The sequence below is a fragment of the Lathamus discolor genome, chromosome 1 (genome assembly GCF_037157495.1).
Source record: "Lathamus discolor isolate bLatDis1 chromosome 1, bLatDis1.hap1, whole genome shotgun sequence".
Classification (NCBI taxonomy): Eukaryota; Metazoa; Chordata; class Aves; order Psittaciformes; family Psittacidae; genus Lathamus; species Lathamus discolor.
Window position 1 is genome coordinate 164,621,867 of NC_088884.1, and position 15,570 is coordinate 164,637,436.

General features: G+C 46.1%; 1 protein-coding gene across 3 annotated transcripts in view; it reads left to right on the forward strand.

The window, feature by feature from the left end:
• EXOC6B (exocyst complex component 6B) overlaps positions 1–15,570 on the forward strand; it is a 307,872-nt gene that overhangs the window by 221,508 nt on the left and 70,794 nt on the right. For all 3 annotated transcript variants that reach the window (XM_065662494.1, XM_065662503.1, XM_065662509.1), the window contains one exon: positions 7,637–7,710. In XM_065662494.1, the coding sequence (XP_065518566.1) occupies positions 7,637–7,710 (74 nt within the window). The remainder of the gene's footprint in view (positions 1–7,636; positions 7,711–15,570) is intronic.

The window sequence follows — 15,570 nt, forward strand, 5'->3', positions numbered from 1 at the left end:
ATTGCTACGTGCCTTGTAACCCGGTTCCCTGCTCTGCTCATTTTGGGGACCTCCTGGTGCTGGGTTAGATATCATTTTTCTGTATCTCCTGTACCTCAGAGGTAGTGGCAATCGAGTGTAACAACCCAGATTTGGAGATTACGACTGAAAAGGCAACAAACAAGGGGGCTGCTCTTGCTCCTACAGAAGCGTTTCCCATCTCTGTAACCGGTTCCAGCAGCGGTTGAGGCAGATTGTTTTTACAATCCTTAGATCATAAACTAAGCAGCTCCCTAATCTCCAAAGTCTTTTAACCGCTGCTTTATGAGAAATTAAAAGCACCGTAAAAATTATATTTCAAATTGCATTCAACTCCCAGTTTTCAGTCAGACCGCTCCTGGGGGCAGGCAGGAGGAAACCCAGATGTCTGCCCTATTGAGGGATCCTCCATCCCAACACACAAGCGTGCCAAAATGTGCTGATACAGGTCCTGGCACAGCTGTTTCCCACCTCCCTCTTGGCCATGTTATCTGGCTCTGAGGACTTTCCATGTGGGAATCCAGTTATTTTGTGTAGGATGCTGGGGTTTGCCCTCCACACTGGAGGAGTCCTCTCTCTTGAGGACAGGCTGGGCTTCACACCCTGTGAATGGTTGCCTGATGCTCTTCCAACCTGCATCCCACTGGGAATTAGCACATGTGACACTAGAGGCGAGCAAAGAGGTTTTGAGGACAAACCCCCTGATTTTAGGGTATTGCATTGTGGGCTTGCTGGTATCCATCCTGGCACAATGCATTAGCAAAAGCTTGTATTTTGGAGGAGAAAAGGGGATGTTGCAGTGAACAGAGGGAAAGGGTTGAGCAGATCACATCAGGAGAGAAAAGTCCACACCTCTGATGCTGATCTCTCGAGGCACCTCCAACACCATGATCAGTTTTGAGTCCCTCACTCCAAGGCAGATATTGAGTTGCTGGAGCATGTGCAGAGAAGGGCAACAAAGCTCCAGTGCAGGGTCTGGAGCACAAGTGTGATGAGGGTGATGCTTTATTGTGTGTGTCAGGAACAAACACAGCTCCTTCCCCCACATTTCCTCCTTAGGGCTGGCTTGGGGTCATGCATTGGTGCCGCATCCTGGGACATCACAACCTGGATTGGGGCTGAGCAGCAAGAAAACCAGCAGTTCTGCCAAAAGGGTGCTGAGCTTCGAGAGTGTGAGGGTGTGTTTAGTGTAGAGGCCCATGGCTGAACCAGATCATGGATTCTGGCACCTTAGAAAGCTGCTGCCTATTGATTAAAGTGCCATTAGTGTCCTGGACTGTCCCAGATGTAAGGCTCAGCACCGTTCGTGTGAGCTGCCTGTGTGGATGGCTTGAAAGAGCACTTTTACACCATGAAGCAAGCAAATCCTGATGCCTGTACAAGCACATAGTTCAGTGCATCCCTGGGAGCTGCCAGACCCCCTCATTGCCTGGTGCTTGTTGCTCACGATGGCTGTGGCCTGCACTGTCCCTCATAGGACAAAAGGAGAATGCTGCTTCCTTCCACCTCTTCACCTGTCATAACCCAGCCCTCGCTGGGGGCTGTTCCCCATTTCATTATGAAACATAACTTTGTGTTTTCCTGCTGTTAAAGCGGAGTGGGGTGATGCGTATTAGCAGCAGAGCGGTCTTCCAGGCACTGCTGTACATGCTTTCTGAGATGGGAAGGGTAAATTATTGCTTCACCGAGTGGCAGAGGGCATGGAAGTGGGAGCCTCTGGTCCATGGCTGTGCCGCATTCCTGTGCTTCGATTTATCCACCCTCATTTCTCCCTGAATTTGTTCCCCATGGGCACAGCATTAATTTATTTAGTGCTGCGTTCATTTGCCTCAGGTGACCTTTCACAGAGGTTGCAAAGTGCTTGCAGTGGCAAAGAAGGCAATGCCTGGTCACTTAGTGTGTATAAATGTGCATGGAGAAGTGTATGACTCCCTATCCATGAGCTACCAAAACCATGCCCTTTGTGTCTGGATGCTGATGGGAAGTATTTGGACAAGGCTCTCTGCTTAAGTGGTCTTTGCAAGTCAGACTTGAGCAAATCCTGGAGTTTGTGTGGTGTCAGAGACAAACGAGCTTCCCTCCAGCCTTTTTACTTTGTCCTTGAACTTAGACCTCCTGCTTGCCTCTGCTATCTCTAACCATCACCTGATCTTTTGCCCTATGTTCTCCCTTCATCTATCACCTTGTCTCCTTCAGCATTTTAGCTTCAGTATTTCTCTCCCTGTTTTCCTTCTCTTCTGTCTACTTTGTAAACCTGTTGCTAATCCTGTGGCGTCAGCTCAGCCTCTCCTCTCCTCTTGTCTCCAACTTCTGCTTTCTGCTCCAATATTATGAATATCCTTCACCTCCAATACCTTCCTATGCTCTCCTTTGTTACCAGCATACCCACTGATATCTATTAACCCATCTTTACAGTCCTTTATAACTATAATAAAAGATACCTCTGTCCACACCTAATTCCGTTTAAGCACTTTCAGGAGTACAGTTCCTCAGCTCTGCACCCAGTTTCCCTTCCCCACCATCATGGACACATGCTGTTGATGTTTGTCAAGCTCTGCAGCTTGAATAGGCTAATAGTGAGATGTGCACATTCCACTTTTCCTAGTATTTTAGTGGAGCAAAGTTCTCACTTCCTATCTACCAAGATGCACACACTGTACCGCTTTGGTTATGGTTTGGGAACCTATATAGACGTGTAACTTGGTTCTGTAACCCTGTCCTGCAGATGTGCAGCAAGAAATTTGGTCCCTGCCAATCTCATGCAATTGCTTAAGCGCTTCCTTTCCTTCTGCTTGAGAACATCTAATGGTCCATCATTGAGGAATTCCTCTCTGGGGCTGTGAATGCTCCTCAGCCCTGTCAGCACACCATCACCTCCCCTGGCACCACTCATTTAGATGCAAGAAGAGGACTCCAGGCTCAACTTCGTTCCATCAGAGGAACAAATGACGGAGAGGGCTAGACATTTTTATTTAATGTGACCCAGTTCAGTGTATTTTGGGGAATTCCTCCCTCTCCCTACAGCTCTCTGGCATTCCCCAGATGGGAATGAGCTTTGATCATTCGGCCTGTATTAAGGAATAGCTTCAAAGCAGGGCTGCGTGGGAATGGTGTGGGTGACATATAAGCTCAATATGGGAATTGGGATCTTCTCTCTATTCCTCCTGCTTCAATTTCTATTTATTATTTCTCCCTTTTTTTCCCCTTGTGAGCTTCTCCAGCATCCATGCAGAGGTTTGTTATTCGGCTTGAGCATCCTCTGGGCAAGGTTCAAGAGGTCCTGTCACTTGGCTTTTCTAGGATGCTTTTCCAAGGTTTTGTCTAAGGAAGATGACTTTGAGACCTATGTTCTTTCTTGAGGAAGAATGAGATGGTGTTTCCCCAAATGCAAAATCATCTTCATGGTGATGCAACCACAAGCAGGTTGCCCGGGTTGCCTTCAACAGGAGCTGCTGTAACCTCGATCCCTCAGGTCCGCAGTCATGAACTCTGGTGCTTTCATGTCATTCAGAGAAAATCCTGCCCTCAGAATGATGTTTTTGAGGAATGAAGTCACCAGCTGGGTTCATTTTAACCTCACAATATGGGTAAGACTCCATCCCCATGTGCTTTGCCTTGTACAAAAAGAGATTCCCCCGTTCTGTGTAATTAATTTACAGTGGATGTCTCTTTTCTGGTGTGCGTTTGAACTCTTTCTCCTTTGTTCATTGTAAAGGGCTTAACGGTTCCTGTTCCTTGATTCTTTCATCGGTGAAATGTTTTGGAAGAGAGGTTAGAGTCCCCTTGTGACCTGCCCTGGGTGGCCCAAGCCTGTAGACCTTGCAAAGACATTACTTTTTTGGCCTGAACACAAGTCTCTCAAACCTTTAGCCTGGCTAAATGCTTTGTACAAACAGGCGCATACTGATCTGCTCTATTCTCTTGTGATTTTCTGCTCAAGGGGCTGTACTGAAGGTGGCTTGCTATGTTTGCTGCTTGCCTTGGTAGTGGAGACAGTACAATAAACGAATGCGACAGTACTGAAGCCAACACTGTGCTTGGTCGTTCCAAGAAAATGATCTTGAAATCTGGTTGAAGAGATTAAAACCAAGAAGAACTGCCTGTGTCTTTCCTCTAAAGCTCTGTTCTCTTCTTTGTTTCTTTTTTCTTCTGTAAGACTTTGTTCATTCTTCCTTCCAAAGAAGTTTGTGGCATTGGTATGTAAACTGTGACCTGCGATTACAGAAGGTACGGCTATTTTTATAACAACCATGGGGTGAAGCATTGCATTCATTCCTCCTCGGGCTCCTAACAGCCAAGTGCTGGAGCGGCTTTCTTCTGAGCTGTGTTCTTGATCTCATTTCATTTCTTCCGTAATACAAATAATATGATCTCATGCGTCATTTCACTTCTTGGATGTCAAGTGCACTGTTAATGCAGTAGAGGCTCCGATCCGTTCTTTTGATGGGAATTACTGTTCAAGCAAATGTTGGTTCAAGGCGCTACCGTTGTTGTAATGTGCGGTGTTAAAGGGCAGCATCACCCCATAACTCTCCCAGCCTTCCTCCCACATGGTTCCTCAGTAAGAGACAGCTAAAGGTGAGCTGCTAACAAGCAACCTTGTCTTGGGATGAAATCTGTCTTGGGTTGTTCATGCGCAGATGACAGTGGTGATAAATTCACAAGGCTTGTGAAAACATTCGAAACCCAGTCACAGGCCTTTTCTCCTGAGGATGTGAAATTCATGCTTTTGGGAAGACCTTAAATTCCACAACTCCGTGTGTGCTTCTAAATAGATTCCTAGCAGCTGTGAAGCCCTTACTCCAAAATAGAAGTTTTCTTTCACTGCAGTCTTTTCAGGGTTTCTGTTTTCCAGTGTTTCTCCAAATATAATCAGTAACATGACGTGACCCCATCCTTAGAGCTTAGTTTGTTGGGTACCTCAACCCAGGGATGTCTGAGACACAGAGCTGCCCAGGGCAGTTTCATCTCTTGAGAGGATGCTCAAACACTGTTTCTCACATGTAAATGTTTTTAGCTTCTCAGGTACGTGCTTTTCCAAAGCTGGGGGTGTTTTAGGATTCATGTGGCTTTGGGGATAATTTTTCCAGATGAGACAGTGGGGTGTAGAGCAAATGTGTAAAGATGATTTATCCCTTTGCAGATCAGAGTCAGAAAGCTCATGTTAGTCCTCCCTTGCGCGTGTGCTGGCTCAGGCAAGCTGCAGTCAAATTTTATAGCAACCCTACATTAAAATGCCTTTACAGCTAGAATTAATTAAAGCAGTTTTTGAGGGTTAATTATAACCTCACTTTGGACTATTTGTAGCCTGAATATTGCAACGTTGGGCAGTGGAAGTGGCTGGAAGCTGAGCAGCTCCTACCTTTGTCCACTCCCTGTGCAGGAGAGGCAAAGTCTATAAGCACAACCATGGATGGTTTCTTCTGGGTTTGATTCATGCTATTCCAAGTCTAAAGCATTTCTTATCTAAATCTAAACTCTAAACGTGAACAGTCACGTACATAGTTTCTCTTTCTTATTTTTTATTACTTGTTTCTATTAGTAACATTGGCTAAAAGTAATGATCTTACAGCCCTATTTGCTATTGTCCTGCAGCAGTTATCACTTGACTGATCACTGCAAAGATGAGTGATGGTTTCAATCTCAGAGCTCTCCTGGCACCTGGAAATATTAAAAAGCAAAGCCACGGATGTCTGGAAACTGGCTGCTGTGCCCCTGGAGGTACCGGTGTCTGTGTTGAAGGATGTTCTCCCTCCCGAGATTTTAATGGAAGGTGGAACAAGAAACCTGATGAAGAACCCTTCTTTGGTTTCCACAAATAAGGCAGTTGAGGAACAGGGCTGAATTCCTGTGTCTATTTCATTAGTCTGTTCTCGTTAGGGCCATAGGGGCTGCTCATATGACTGGGCTGCTCTAGGAGGCCTTTAAGAATAGGACTGCAGTGATGTGTTTTCCTTGGTTTGTGACATCTGCTTGAAAATGAGATAACTTTTGGAAAGAGACGCATAGAAGGAGAAGACCAGATAGCGTGATGTGACTCTGCTTAGCGTTTAAGGACAGGACAGATCCTTTAGTACCTCTGTGTAGTCATGGAGACAGAAGGCAAAATCTTCCTTCTTTACTGCTTAGTCCTCAACCTTGTGGAGCTGCAAGAGCTGGTTTGAGGGTTCCTGTATGGTAAATAACAGAACAGTTTGGCAATAATGGGCTATATTTAAGTTAAAAAACTACATTGGTGTGTTTTTTCCCTCTTTCCTTCTTTTTTTGCCCTTAAACATGCTTGAATCTCAAGACAACATTTTGTTTCAGCATGCACCATCTTCAGTGTCTGCAGGAGCAATAAAACTCAGAAGGCAGAAGCTGCCTTTTGAGAATATGATGTTGAATGTGTTGAATGTTTCATGATGTTGAATTGTGGCTTCACAAATTAGGTCCCTTCACTTGCATGGAGAGCAGAGATAAAGCCACTACTTCTGTAACTGAAGAGGGTGAAAATTAGGCAATGTTGGGCAAACCAACCCTAGGAGCATCATCAAAAGATACACTTGAATATGTGCAGTCAGTGGCTTCATGAGTGCTACCAAGTAAAAGCTATTAAATGGCGTGAAGAGCTGCGGTCCTCTAATGTGGATTCATGCAAGATTCATTCTTTAATTTGAAGAAGTTCCTTACTGTGGAGGTGGTGGGGCACTGGAGCAGCTGTGGCTGCCCCATCCCTGGCAGTGCTCAAGGCCAGGTTGGACACAGGGGCTTGGAGCAAGCTGCTCCAGTGGAAGGGGTCCCTGCCCGTGGCAGGGGTTGGGGCTGGAGGAGCTTTAAGGTCCCTTCCAACCCAAACCATTCCATGATTCTAAGTCCCCCTCAGTGGTTTTAGACTTGGTTTAAATAATGGCTTAGAAGAAAAACAAACGTCTTAACTATGAAACTTTGGCCAGATTACACTGGAAGGAGGGAAATGTGGCCTTGGAAATATTCTCTTGGCTTTGGAAACCAATGGTAGTCACTTGTCAGATGTCTTCATCCAACAGAAATAAATATGCAGCAGAATGGCCGCGATTCTTCCTCTTTGGGGTGACCGTGCTCCGGCGAGAAGCACACCCCAGCAGATAATGCACAGATCGGCTGCCGAGTAATTAATGACAGGGCTGGGCATATTTTTTTGATGAATGCTTATGGGGCCTGGTGACAGGCGTGAAATTAGAAAATTCCTTCAGCGCCCTAAAATATAAATAGCTTTCGGAACTGAAAAGAGTTTCACAGCTGAAGATTTTATTGTGTGGAGAGGAAAAACTTTTCCACCCCCATCCCCCCCTTTTCTTCTCGGCGAGTTGTTTGTCCGTTCACAAAACAAATACTCTGAAGCCCAGTACGGCTCATGGGAATAAATTTCAGGTCGAATTAGTACAGTTTCCTTGCTGTCAGGACGGTGGAATTAATGGTGTTTTGATGACACGAATTTTGAAGGGCGAACAAAGACGCTGAAGGGAGGGAGACATGACTCCTTAGAAGCGCGGTCCTCCTCTCCCCCAGCCTCTCTTGTCTTCCCTGTCATCCGTCTGCCAATCTCCCTGTCCATGGTTAGTTAAAGGCGCTTTTTATCCTCTTTTCTTTCCCACAGAGTTTGCCAGATCCGGCCCAGTGCCTGGGTTCCAAGGGGACACGCTGCAGTTGGCCTTCATCGACTTGAGACAAGTAAGTCTTTGTGTTTTTGTTTTTTGTTTTTCTTTTAAGATGTGTGACTGAAGACCATCAGGTCTTAAGGAAAAGGAGAGGAGGGGAAACGGCGTCAGTGATTTACGCCAGAGACCTATATTTCCCCCCTCCTCCTCCTCCCTACGCTCGAAGCCATCTCCTTATTGAGCTCTCCTGGAGATGATGGAGGTGAAAAGGGCTGGTGGTACGGGGGTGAGAAAGACTGACCCTGGCCGATGGGGTCCATTGTGCTCCCGGTGGCTTCTGCCGACGCAGCTAAAAGATAACTGGGCGACTCTTGCAGCTGACGCCAAGCAGGTGGTGCTGACAGAGAGAGCAGTGATGCAGAGACCGCCCGCCTCGAGGACTTTTGTTCACAGATAATGCCCACAGAGGCGTTTTGCGAGGGCGAAGGAATTTGCATTTGGGCTTGTGTGGGGAGGCTATGCCTGTGTGTGCATCCGCTGGTGTCCGTCTTTGGCTCGGCAACATCCCCCCCTTCCCCGGTCCCTTCTTCCACAGATGGTCCCCAGCCATGAATGACAAAGTGGGTGTTGGGGAAGATGATTGGGGAAGGCTTCACCCATCGGTGCCCACCTCTTGAGGGGGCCCCGTTAGAGCCAAGTTGACCATAGCAGGTACTGATGCATTTGTGGGGCTTGGCAAGCCAATTTAGGGAAAAGGGCCATTCTAGTGAAAGTCATTTGTTTGGGGTAGAAATGGGCATTATTGATACACTAGGCTGGGGGGGAAAAGTGAGGTGGTCCTGTCATCTCTTGGCACTGAAGATGGATGGGTTGGATAGAAAGTCTGAATGAAGTAAGACTCAATGACTGATGCTTCTCTCCTATTAAAACAATCTTTTTTTGTCCGTTAAACCCCCCTGGCTTTGTCCCTCCTGCCATCATGATGCAGTGCCTCTTGTTTTCAGGGTTGACGTAGTTTGCATTCTGAAAACTTTCGGGTGCCGAGGGTATTTCTTCCATCTGCATAATCTCTTGTATCGATGATCTCCTTACCACTGGGACTCTGATTCATGCTGGAGCTGCTTTTAACCCGTAAGGGTTTGAGAACTTCTCTGAATCCAATTGATGTGCAGGGAGCAATCTGTCATCCCATGACACTTCTGCAGAGCAGCAATAAGTTTAATAGCATCGAGATGCCACGCGTTTCCTTTTAGGACTTGGACCTGCCAGTAACTGCCCAATTTGTTTGCAAAATAGTCAAAATAGCTCCATGGGAAAGGTGTGTGTTACCACCGCTCTGTGTTGACACTTTTATCTTCATTAGCTTCTTGGCACTTTATTGATCGCAGTACGCAACGCGCTTGCAACCTTCTGGCTATAAGGAAATGTGGAGGCTTTGGTCGTTTTCCAAGCACAAAAACATGAATGCAGGGATTTTGAAGCGGAAAGCTGTGACTGTTTGAAGAATGAAATGCCTTAAAAATACTCGGGGAGGTTCAGCTGCTCTGAGCCAGTGCATTAGCAGCGAAATGTGTGTATGGTTTATAAGTGCAAAATGCAGCCAAATGAATTCAGCTTGGGTGAGGAGAAAGCTTAACCGTAGCCCTCTTCAGTTCTTCCTCTTCTTCAAATGGTCTTCTTTGTCCATGGCATTTTCTTCTGGGAAGGTAGTCCCAGCTTTTTTCCTTGCATTTAAAAATACTATGAGGAGAAAGGGAGGATGCTCTGGGCTGTTGAGTTTCAGGTGAGGACAGACAGCCTTAGATCTTCTGGATAATAGGAATGCTTGTTGATGCCAAGTATTGTACACCTCATTGCTTTGTGTAAAGAAGAACCCACCTATCACTGGCTGATCGAGCTTACAATAATGTGCAAAGATGAGATAGTTCCCAGCTCACTTGATCCTGTTGATAACCTAATCCCATGACACGTAACACGTCACCGAACTCCATCTGTGTGAAGCTGTTCCACTGCTTCCACCACTGTGGAGCTTCTTGTAGGATGGCAGCTGCAGCTGCATGGCCTGGGAGCAGGGGATGGCTGGAAGGGTGGATGGATGAAGGTCTTTAATTTGGTTCTTCAGCTTGTTTTTAATTTGTTCTTTCTGGACATTGCGTTCTTTCTCTTTTAAGCTGCTAAATGTTAACACAATATTGACTTAAAGCCGAGAGTAGGGAAAAAGATGCCACCTTTAAGTGTTTGTGTTCCTGGCTGTTTGCTTTCTCCTTGGGAGGGAGTGTGAGCATAGATCATGCAGGGGTGTTTCCAACCTGAAATCCAGACATTCTCAAAATGTTAAAAGTAATTTCAGGTTTATATTTCAGGTAGGTTTATACTTACCTTGGAGCTGCCCTGTCAACTAGCGTGGCTTTGCGCAGCTTGGTTATGTAGGGAAGAAAAACAACTGCGCAAGAAACGCACCAACTAAGTAAGGAGATGAAAGAGATTTCCCCCTCCCTTCCCAGTGTCTTTCAGTGCAAGCTGTTACAGAACAATTGCAGATGGGAGACAATTTTCAGAGTGATGTGGGGATAATTAAGGGCATGACCAAAATTAATTCTTAGTACAATAAAATAGGAAATGGTAGAAAACTGTAGTGATTGGCTTGTGCATTGGATACCGATCCTTGTACTAGAAAATAAGTCCTATAAAAATGTTGTTGTCAGGAACATCAGAGTTCCTCCTTGTTCAGTGCAGCAGATTAATGTGTAAAATCCCTCTCTGCATTGGAAGCCTGATTTTCACCTTGTGCTCAGGGAAACTGGAGCAATTCCATCACTGTGTGGTAAAGAGGAAAAGAGCTATAGAATCCCAGACTGGTTTGAGTTGGGAGGGACCTTAAAGCTCATCCAGTTCCAACCCCTGCCTCAGGCAGGGACCCCTTCCACTGGAGCAGCTTGCTCCAAGCCCCTGTGTCCAACCTGGCCTTGAGCACTGCCAGGGATGGGGCAGCCACAGCTCCTCTGGGCACCCTGTGCCAGCGCCTCAGCACCCTCCCAGGGAAGAGCTTCTGCCTAAGAGCTCAGCTCAGTCTCCCCTCGGGCAGGTTCAAGCCATTCCCCCTTTTCCTATCACTACATGCTCATGAGTCAAGCCCAGAGAATCAAAATTGCTATTCTGAGCAGACAGTCATTTAAAAAGAGGACTTTTCTTCTCATCCTGGGACAATTCTAGATCCATAAATACTTTTAATGAAGTGATAAAGTCAGCCAAGTCGCATCTCAAATCCTTCTGTAAGAGCCCTTTTATAACAAGGGTCTGAAAGCAATACTCAAATATTTAAAGCTTTACAAGGAAGCAACAGTTATTTTTTCCCCTTAAACTTTGCTGTTACACGCACTGTGCTGTATGTTAGAAATCTGAAATAGATTTAGTTCCATAAATAACCTTGCTAAAATATGAAAGGTGCCTAAATAATACAGTCTTCTGCATCTTTCTTTCCAAAGTGACTTAGGCACTTCTGTCCAAACACTGTTGAATGTCCAAATACCACTGAAGATCTCCAGGAGATTTCAAATCAACCCCAAGGTTGCGCATGCAATAAGTTCCCTGTTCTCTCCGCAGCTTCTGGCCAGCTGGAAATGTTTTAGCTTTTCATTTTCTTGGGTTTATTATACGAAAGTGAGCTGAAGAGGAAGGTTTTATGTTTGTCTGTGAAGTCGCTGCACTCCACAGCCACGCTGATCTCTCCTCAAAGCCAGATCGACACTTGTGGCCGCTCGCCAAGGAAAATCTGTCTCCAGCACTCTAAGAATTCCACTCTGGGCTCTAGCAAGGGAAGGCAGTCGATGGATTTGAGCTCCTCACTTTAGGCCTCTCCGTCTGTCCAGCGAGGTGTAAATCCTGTGTGTTGACTTTCCTCTGCAAGTGCTAAGTTGAGGGAAATGTAGGGAAAGGCAGGTGGGTCTTGTTGGAGACATGTGGATGTGCAAGGAATGGGGACAGGGAGGTTCCACTCTTCTGCCCCATCATTCTTCTGTTTTACATTATGGTCGTGACTTGACAGTGGTTATGAATTTGAGCATCAGCTCTTCAAACCCCATCAGTGAGGTTAAGACAGGCAAGTGCTATCATTAGTCGTGGAACAGCTCTTCTGCTTGTCCAATAGCAAACAATTTGTGTGTCTTTTTACTGTGTTCAAAACCCTGTTGTGGTTATTGTGGGTTTGTGTTGGATGCTGGCCAGCTGCGTAATGAGAAGGTCTTCCTCTGATGCATTAATTTTTCCCTATTACCTCTGATAGAGATGCTTAATAAAATAGTGTTCCCCTCAGGAACGCAGTTCCCTTAAATCCCTGCCCTGTTCTTCCCTTCATATGGGAAGAATCCTATCTCTTCTGCATTGTTTGCATCATTACTGGAGGGTGTTTTTTATTCATTTAGAAGATGAAATACAGAGTTAGGCAGGAACTTTTAGCCATATGAAATGCGCAGTTGTGTTCTATCTTTGTGTCCATCTTAATTTCCCTCAATGACTTCTGAACCTTCTGGCCATGTTTGGTTGGTGGGCTTCAAAGGCATAGCAGCCCTACATGTTTTTCTGCAAATGTGAGCCAAGATAGAGAAGCTGCAGTGTGAACTCATCCTTTAGATTTAACCTTGAGAGGGATGCGTGGGGATATTTGGATTTCTTGGTTCTGTGCTTGGTTTTAAGGAGCTACCTGCTTAGGGAGCAGCATCTATGAGGTTAGGTTGATGGGTACAGTAATGCTGGCAGTTGTGGATATCCAGCTTAGCTTCTTATCGTAACATCAGATGATAAATAAGGCTTTTGAATCTCCATCTGTTTTGATTGTTGGCTGCTTTAAAGGCGGTTGGCTGCTTGGACTTGTGCAAGGTGAGAGGTGTAGCCCTGTTTCCTATTGCTACCATGTGGTCCAGTGCTTCCATACCCAGCCCCAGGCATGGTGGCCAAGGGGAATCCTCGCAAAAGTGGGCTGAAGAGCCAAGGCCTCATGGGTCTGTGCCTTGATGTGACACTGCAGAGCTCTGGCCACCCCTCTACTCTGTTACGTGAGGCAGGTTGATGGTGGGAAGGTGAAGACAATCCCTCCAGGAGTTTCGAGACAGCATCCAGGTATGTTCCCACGAGGCAGGAAAGCCTGGGTTGTTTTTTTTAACTTGTTTTTACATTTGCAGGTAAAAGTGATTTCACTGACCTGCAAAGTCTAATGAGATAGTGTGAAAACAAGACATTGGGTGAGCCTCGGAGCCCGTCTTGAACCTGCTGAGAGAGGGAATGCCAAGGCCATGAGTGTGCAGTGGCATGGAGAGAGGCTCGTTAGATGTGAAACTGGTTTGGCTAATTTTTCCCTGCTTGTTTTGCTGGTAGATGCAACAGAAGTTGAAAATCATATTAGAGGGACAGTCAATTAACTACCTCAGTGAGATGTCTCCTCTTCACATGTATTTGCTTGTGTCTTTGAAGCACAGGTTTCTGTTTGTGAGAGAAGTTGCAGACAGAGTAGGTGCCGCGTTAATCATTGGATGCAGTAAGGCAGAGATGAAGAGGTGACTCACAGGTTTCAGCTCATCTACTTCCTTGCCAGTTGCTATTTTCCATCTCCAATATGTCTGTAGATTGCCATCCTCTGGCCCACTACCTTGCCCATCTTTGTCCTCACTGTTTGGCTGGTTCTCCCAAGTGCCCATTACTCTGCTTCGGCCAAAGGCTGCAGCATAGGGGATCTATAGAACAGGTTTTTTGAGAAGCACTCTTGTACGTTTTGCATTCTGGTCATCTTTAGAACAATAGAATCATGGAATCAACCGGGTAGGAAAAGCCCTTTCAGCTCATCCAGTCCAACCATTCCCAGCCCTGCCAAGGCCACCCCTGCCCCATGGCACTGAGGCCCTGTCTCCACGCTGTGTGAACCCTCGCAGGGCCGGTGCCTGCAGCCCTGCCCTGGGCAGCCTGTTCCAACGCCTGAGCACCCTCTGGGGCAGGAATTGCTCCTCAGCTCCATCTAAACCTGCCCTGGGGCAGCTTGAGGCCGGTTCCTCTTGTCCCATCCCTTGTTCCTTGGGAGCAGAGCCCAGCCCCTCCTGGCTCCATCCTCCTGTCAGGTAGTGTCTAATGCCCTTTGCAAGGGGGCTTTTACCATTACGTTTTACATCTCAACTTACATCCTCTTCCTACTTCTAACTGCATCCCTTTACTTCTGCATTTACCCTGGTCTCTGTCCTTGCTTAATAGGGCTTGCTTTAATTATTTAACCATTGCTACGTGGCCTCTGCCACATTCTCCTCTCCAGCTCAGTGATCTGAAGCCCTTTCCTGGCTCTGGAGAGCAGTCCTGCCTGCCCTGCCTGCAGCTGCCTCCCAAGTGGTGTCAAGTGAAATGTTGAATTCTATTAATCTTTCATTGCCACTGCCGTCTTCCTGTGCACTAAGGAAACAAGAGGTGTGAAGACACATGTTCCAGTTGCAGCCTTAATTCTTAATTTCCCAGCAATGATGGGTTTGAGCTAGTTTTTATCATTATCCTTAAATACAGGGTTTTGCTGTTAAGATTGTATCTCCAGGCTGTTAATTACTTTTTGTTGCTCCTCTCCGAGTTCCTTCCTTCCACTGATCAGTATCTTTTGGATAATGCATCTACCATTATTAATCACGTTCATTATGGTAGTGCCTACAGGCCAACTAATAACTGCCCATTTTACTGGGTCTTGTGCAAACCTGAAGAGTCTAAACAGATGATGGAGACCATAAAATGCAGGCCAAATTACACATTGCAGCCAATTAAATGGTATTTTGTTTCCTAACACCCGTGAATGTGATAGATGCTTTTTTAGTCATCCAGAAGCCACAGCCACATCAGCTTCCCAGAAGTGGAGATATTATCACCTTCATCCTCTGTCACACCTCTCTACTTCCATAGACCCAAATGATGCTTGTTTTTCTAAACTCCAGATTGCCTGGGGAAACCAATTTCAAAGTCTGGTGTTAATTTATGGTGGACCTCAGTGGTGTCGAGGCCACTCCAGCATCATGCTGAGCTTCCTCTCAAAAGTTATCTGCATGGGGTAACACAAAAATGTTGTCAACAAAGACTTGTCCATTAGTTTTCCCTCTCAAGAAATGCCTGGATTTGTTTTCTAAGTCCATGTTTGGAATGAAATTACCTTTGGAAATGTTTGCTGTAATGACTTGGTGGAAAGTAACAGTTTGTGTTGCGTTACAGATTTATTAGGACCCATTTAAAACCTTATGAGTTTTGTGTACTTGTGTGAGTTGTAGAATCATAGAATAGTTTAGGTTGGAAGGGATCTTAAAGCTCCTCCAGCTCCAACCCCTGCCACGGGCAGGGACCCCTGCCACTGGAGCAGCTTGCTCCAAGCCCCTGTGTCCAACCTGGCCTCGAGCACTGCCAGGGATGGGGCAGCCACAGCTTCTCTGGGCACCCTGTGCGAGGACCTCACAGTGTCACAACCTCACAGTCATTGACTCTTTGGAAGGTGGAGCTGGCCATACCCTTCCATTCAGGTTAGAAACCTGCTATGGTGAGCACATGGTACCTGTTTCATCTCTGATCAAGGTGTGGCCAAGGTTTTCAACGTCCAGAGATCACTTGGGGATGTGGGACCTATTTCCACTTCACACCTTGTGTTTCAAATGCCCTTTTGATGTCCATTAGTAAAGGTATTTAGTTGTCTCCATCCAGCTATCTCCCACCCCAAGTCTCCCTATGAAACTGGAAGAGTTGCAGAAATAGAAAGATGAGATGGTGGGAATGACCTCAAGAAAACCCCAACCAAAATGAACAGACAAACCCCTGCAGATGTTTAATGAGGGGCCTTTTTTTGCCTTATTTCATGCTCTTAATATCACTTAATCCTTCTGCCTTGATGTTAACACCATCCATTTTACCCCCTGTTGGTAACATCAGAGCAAGG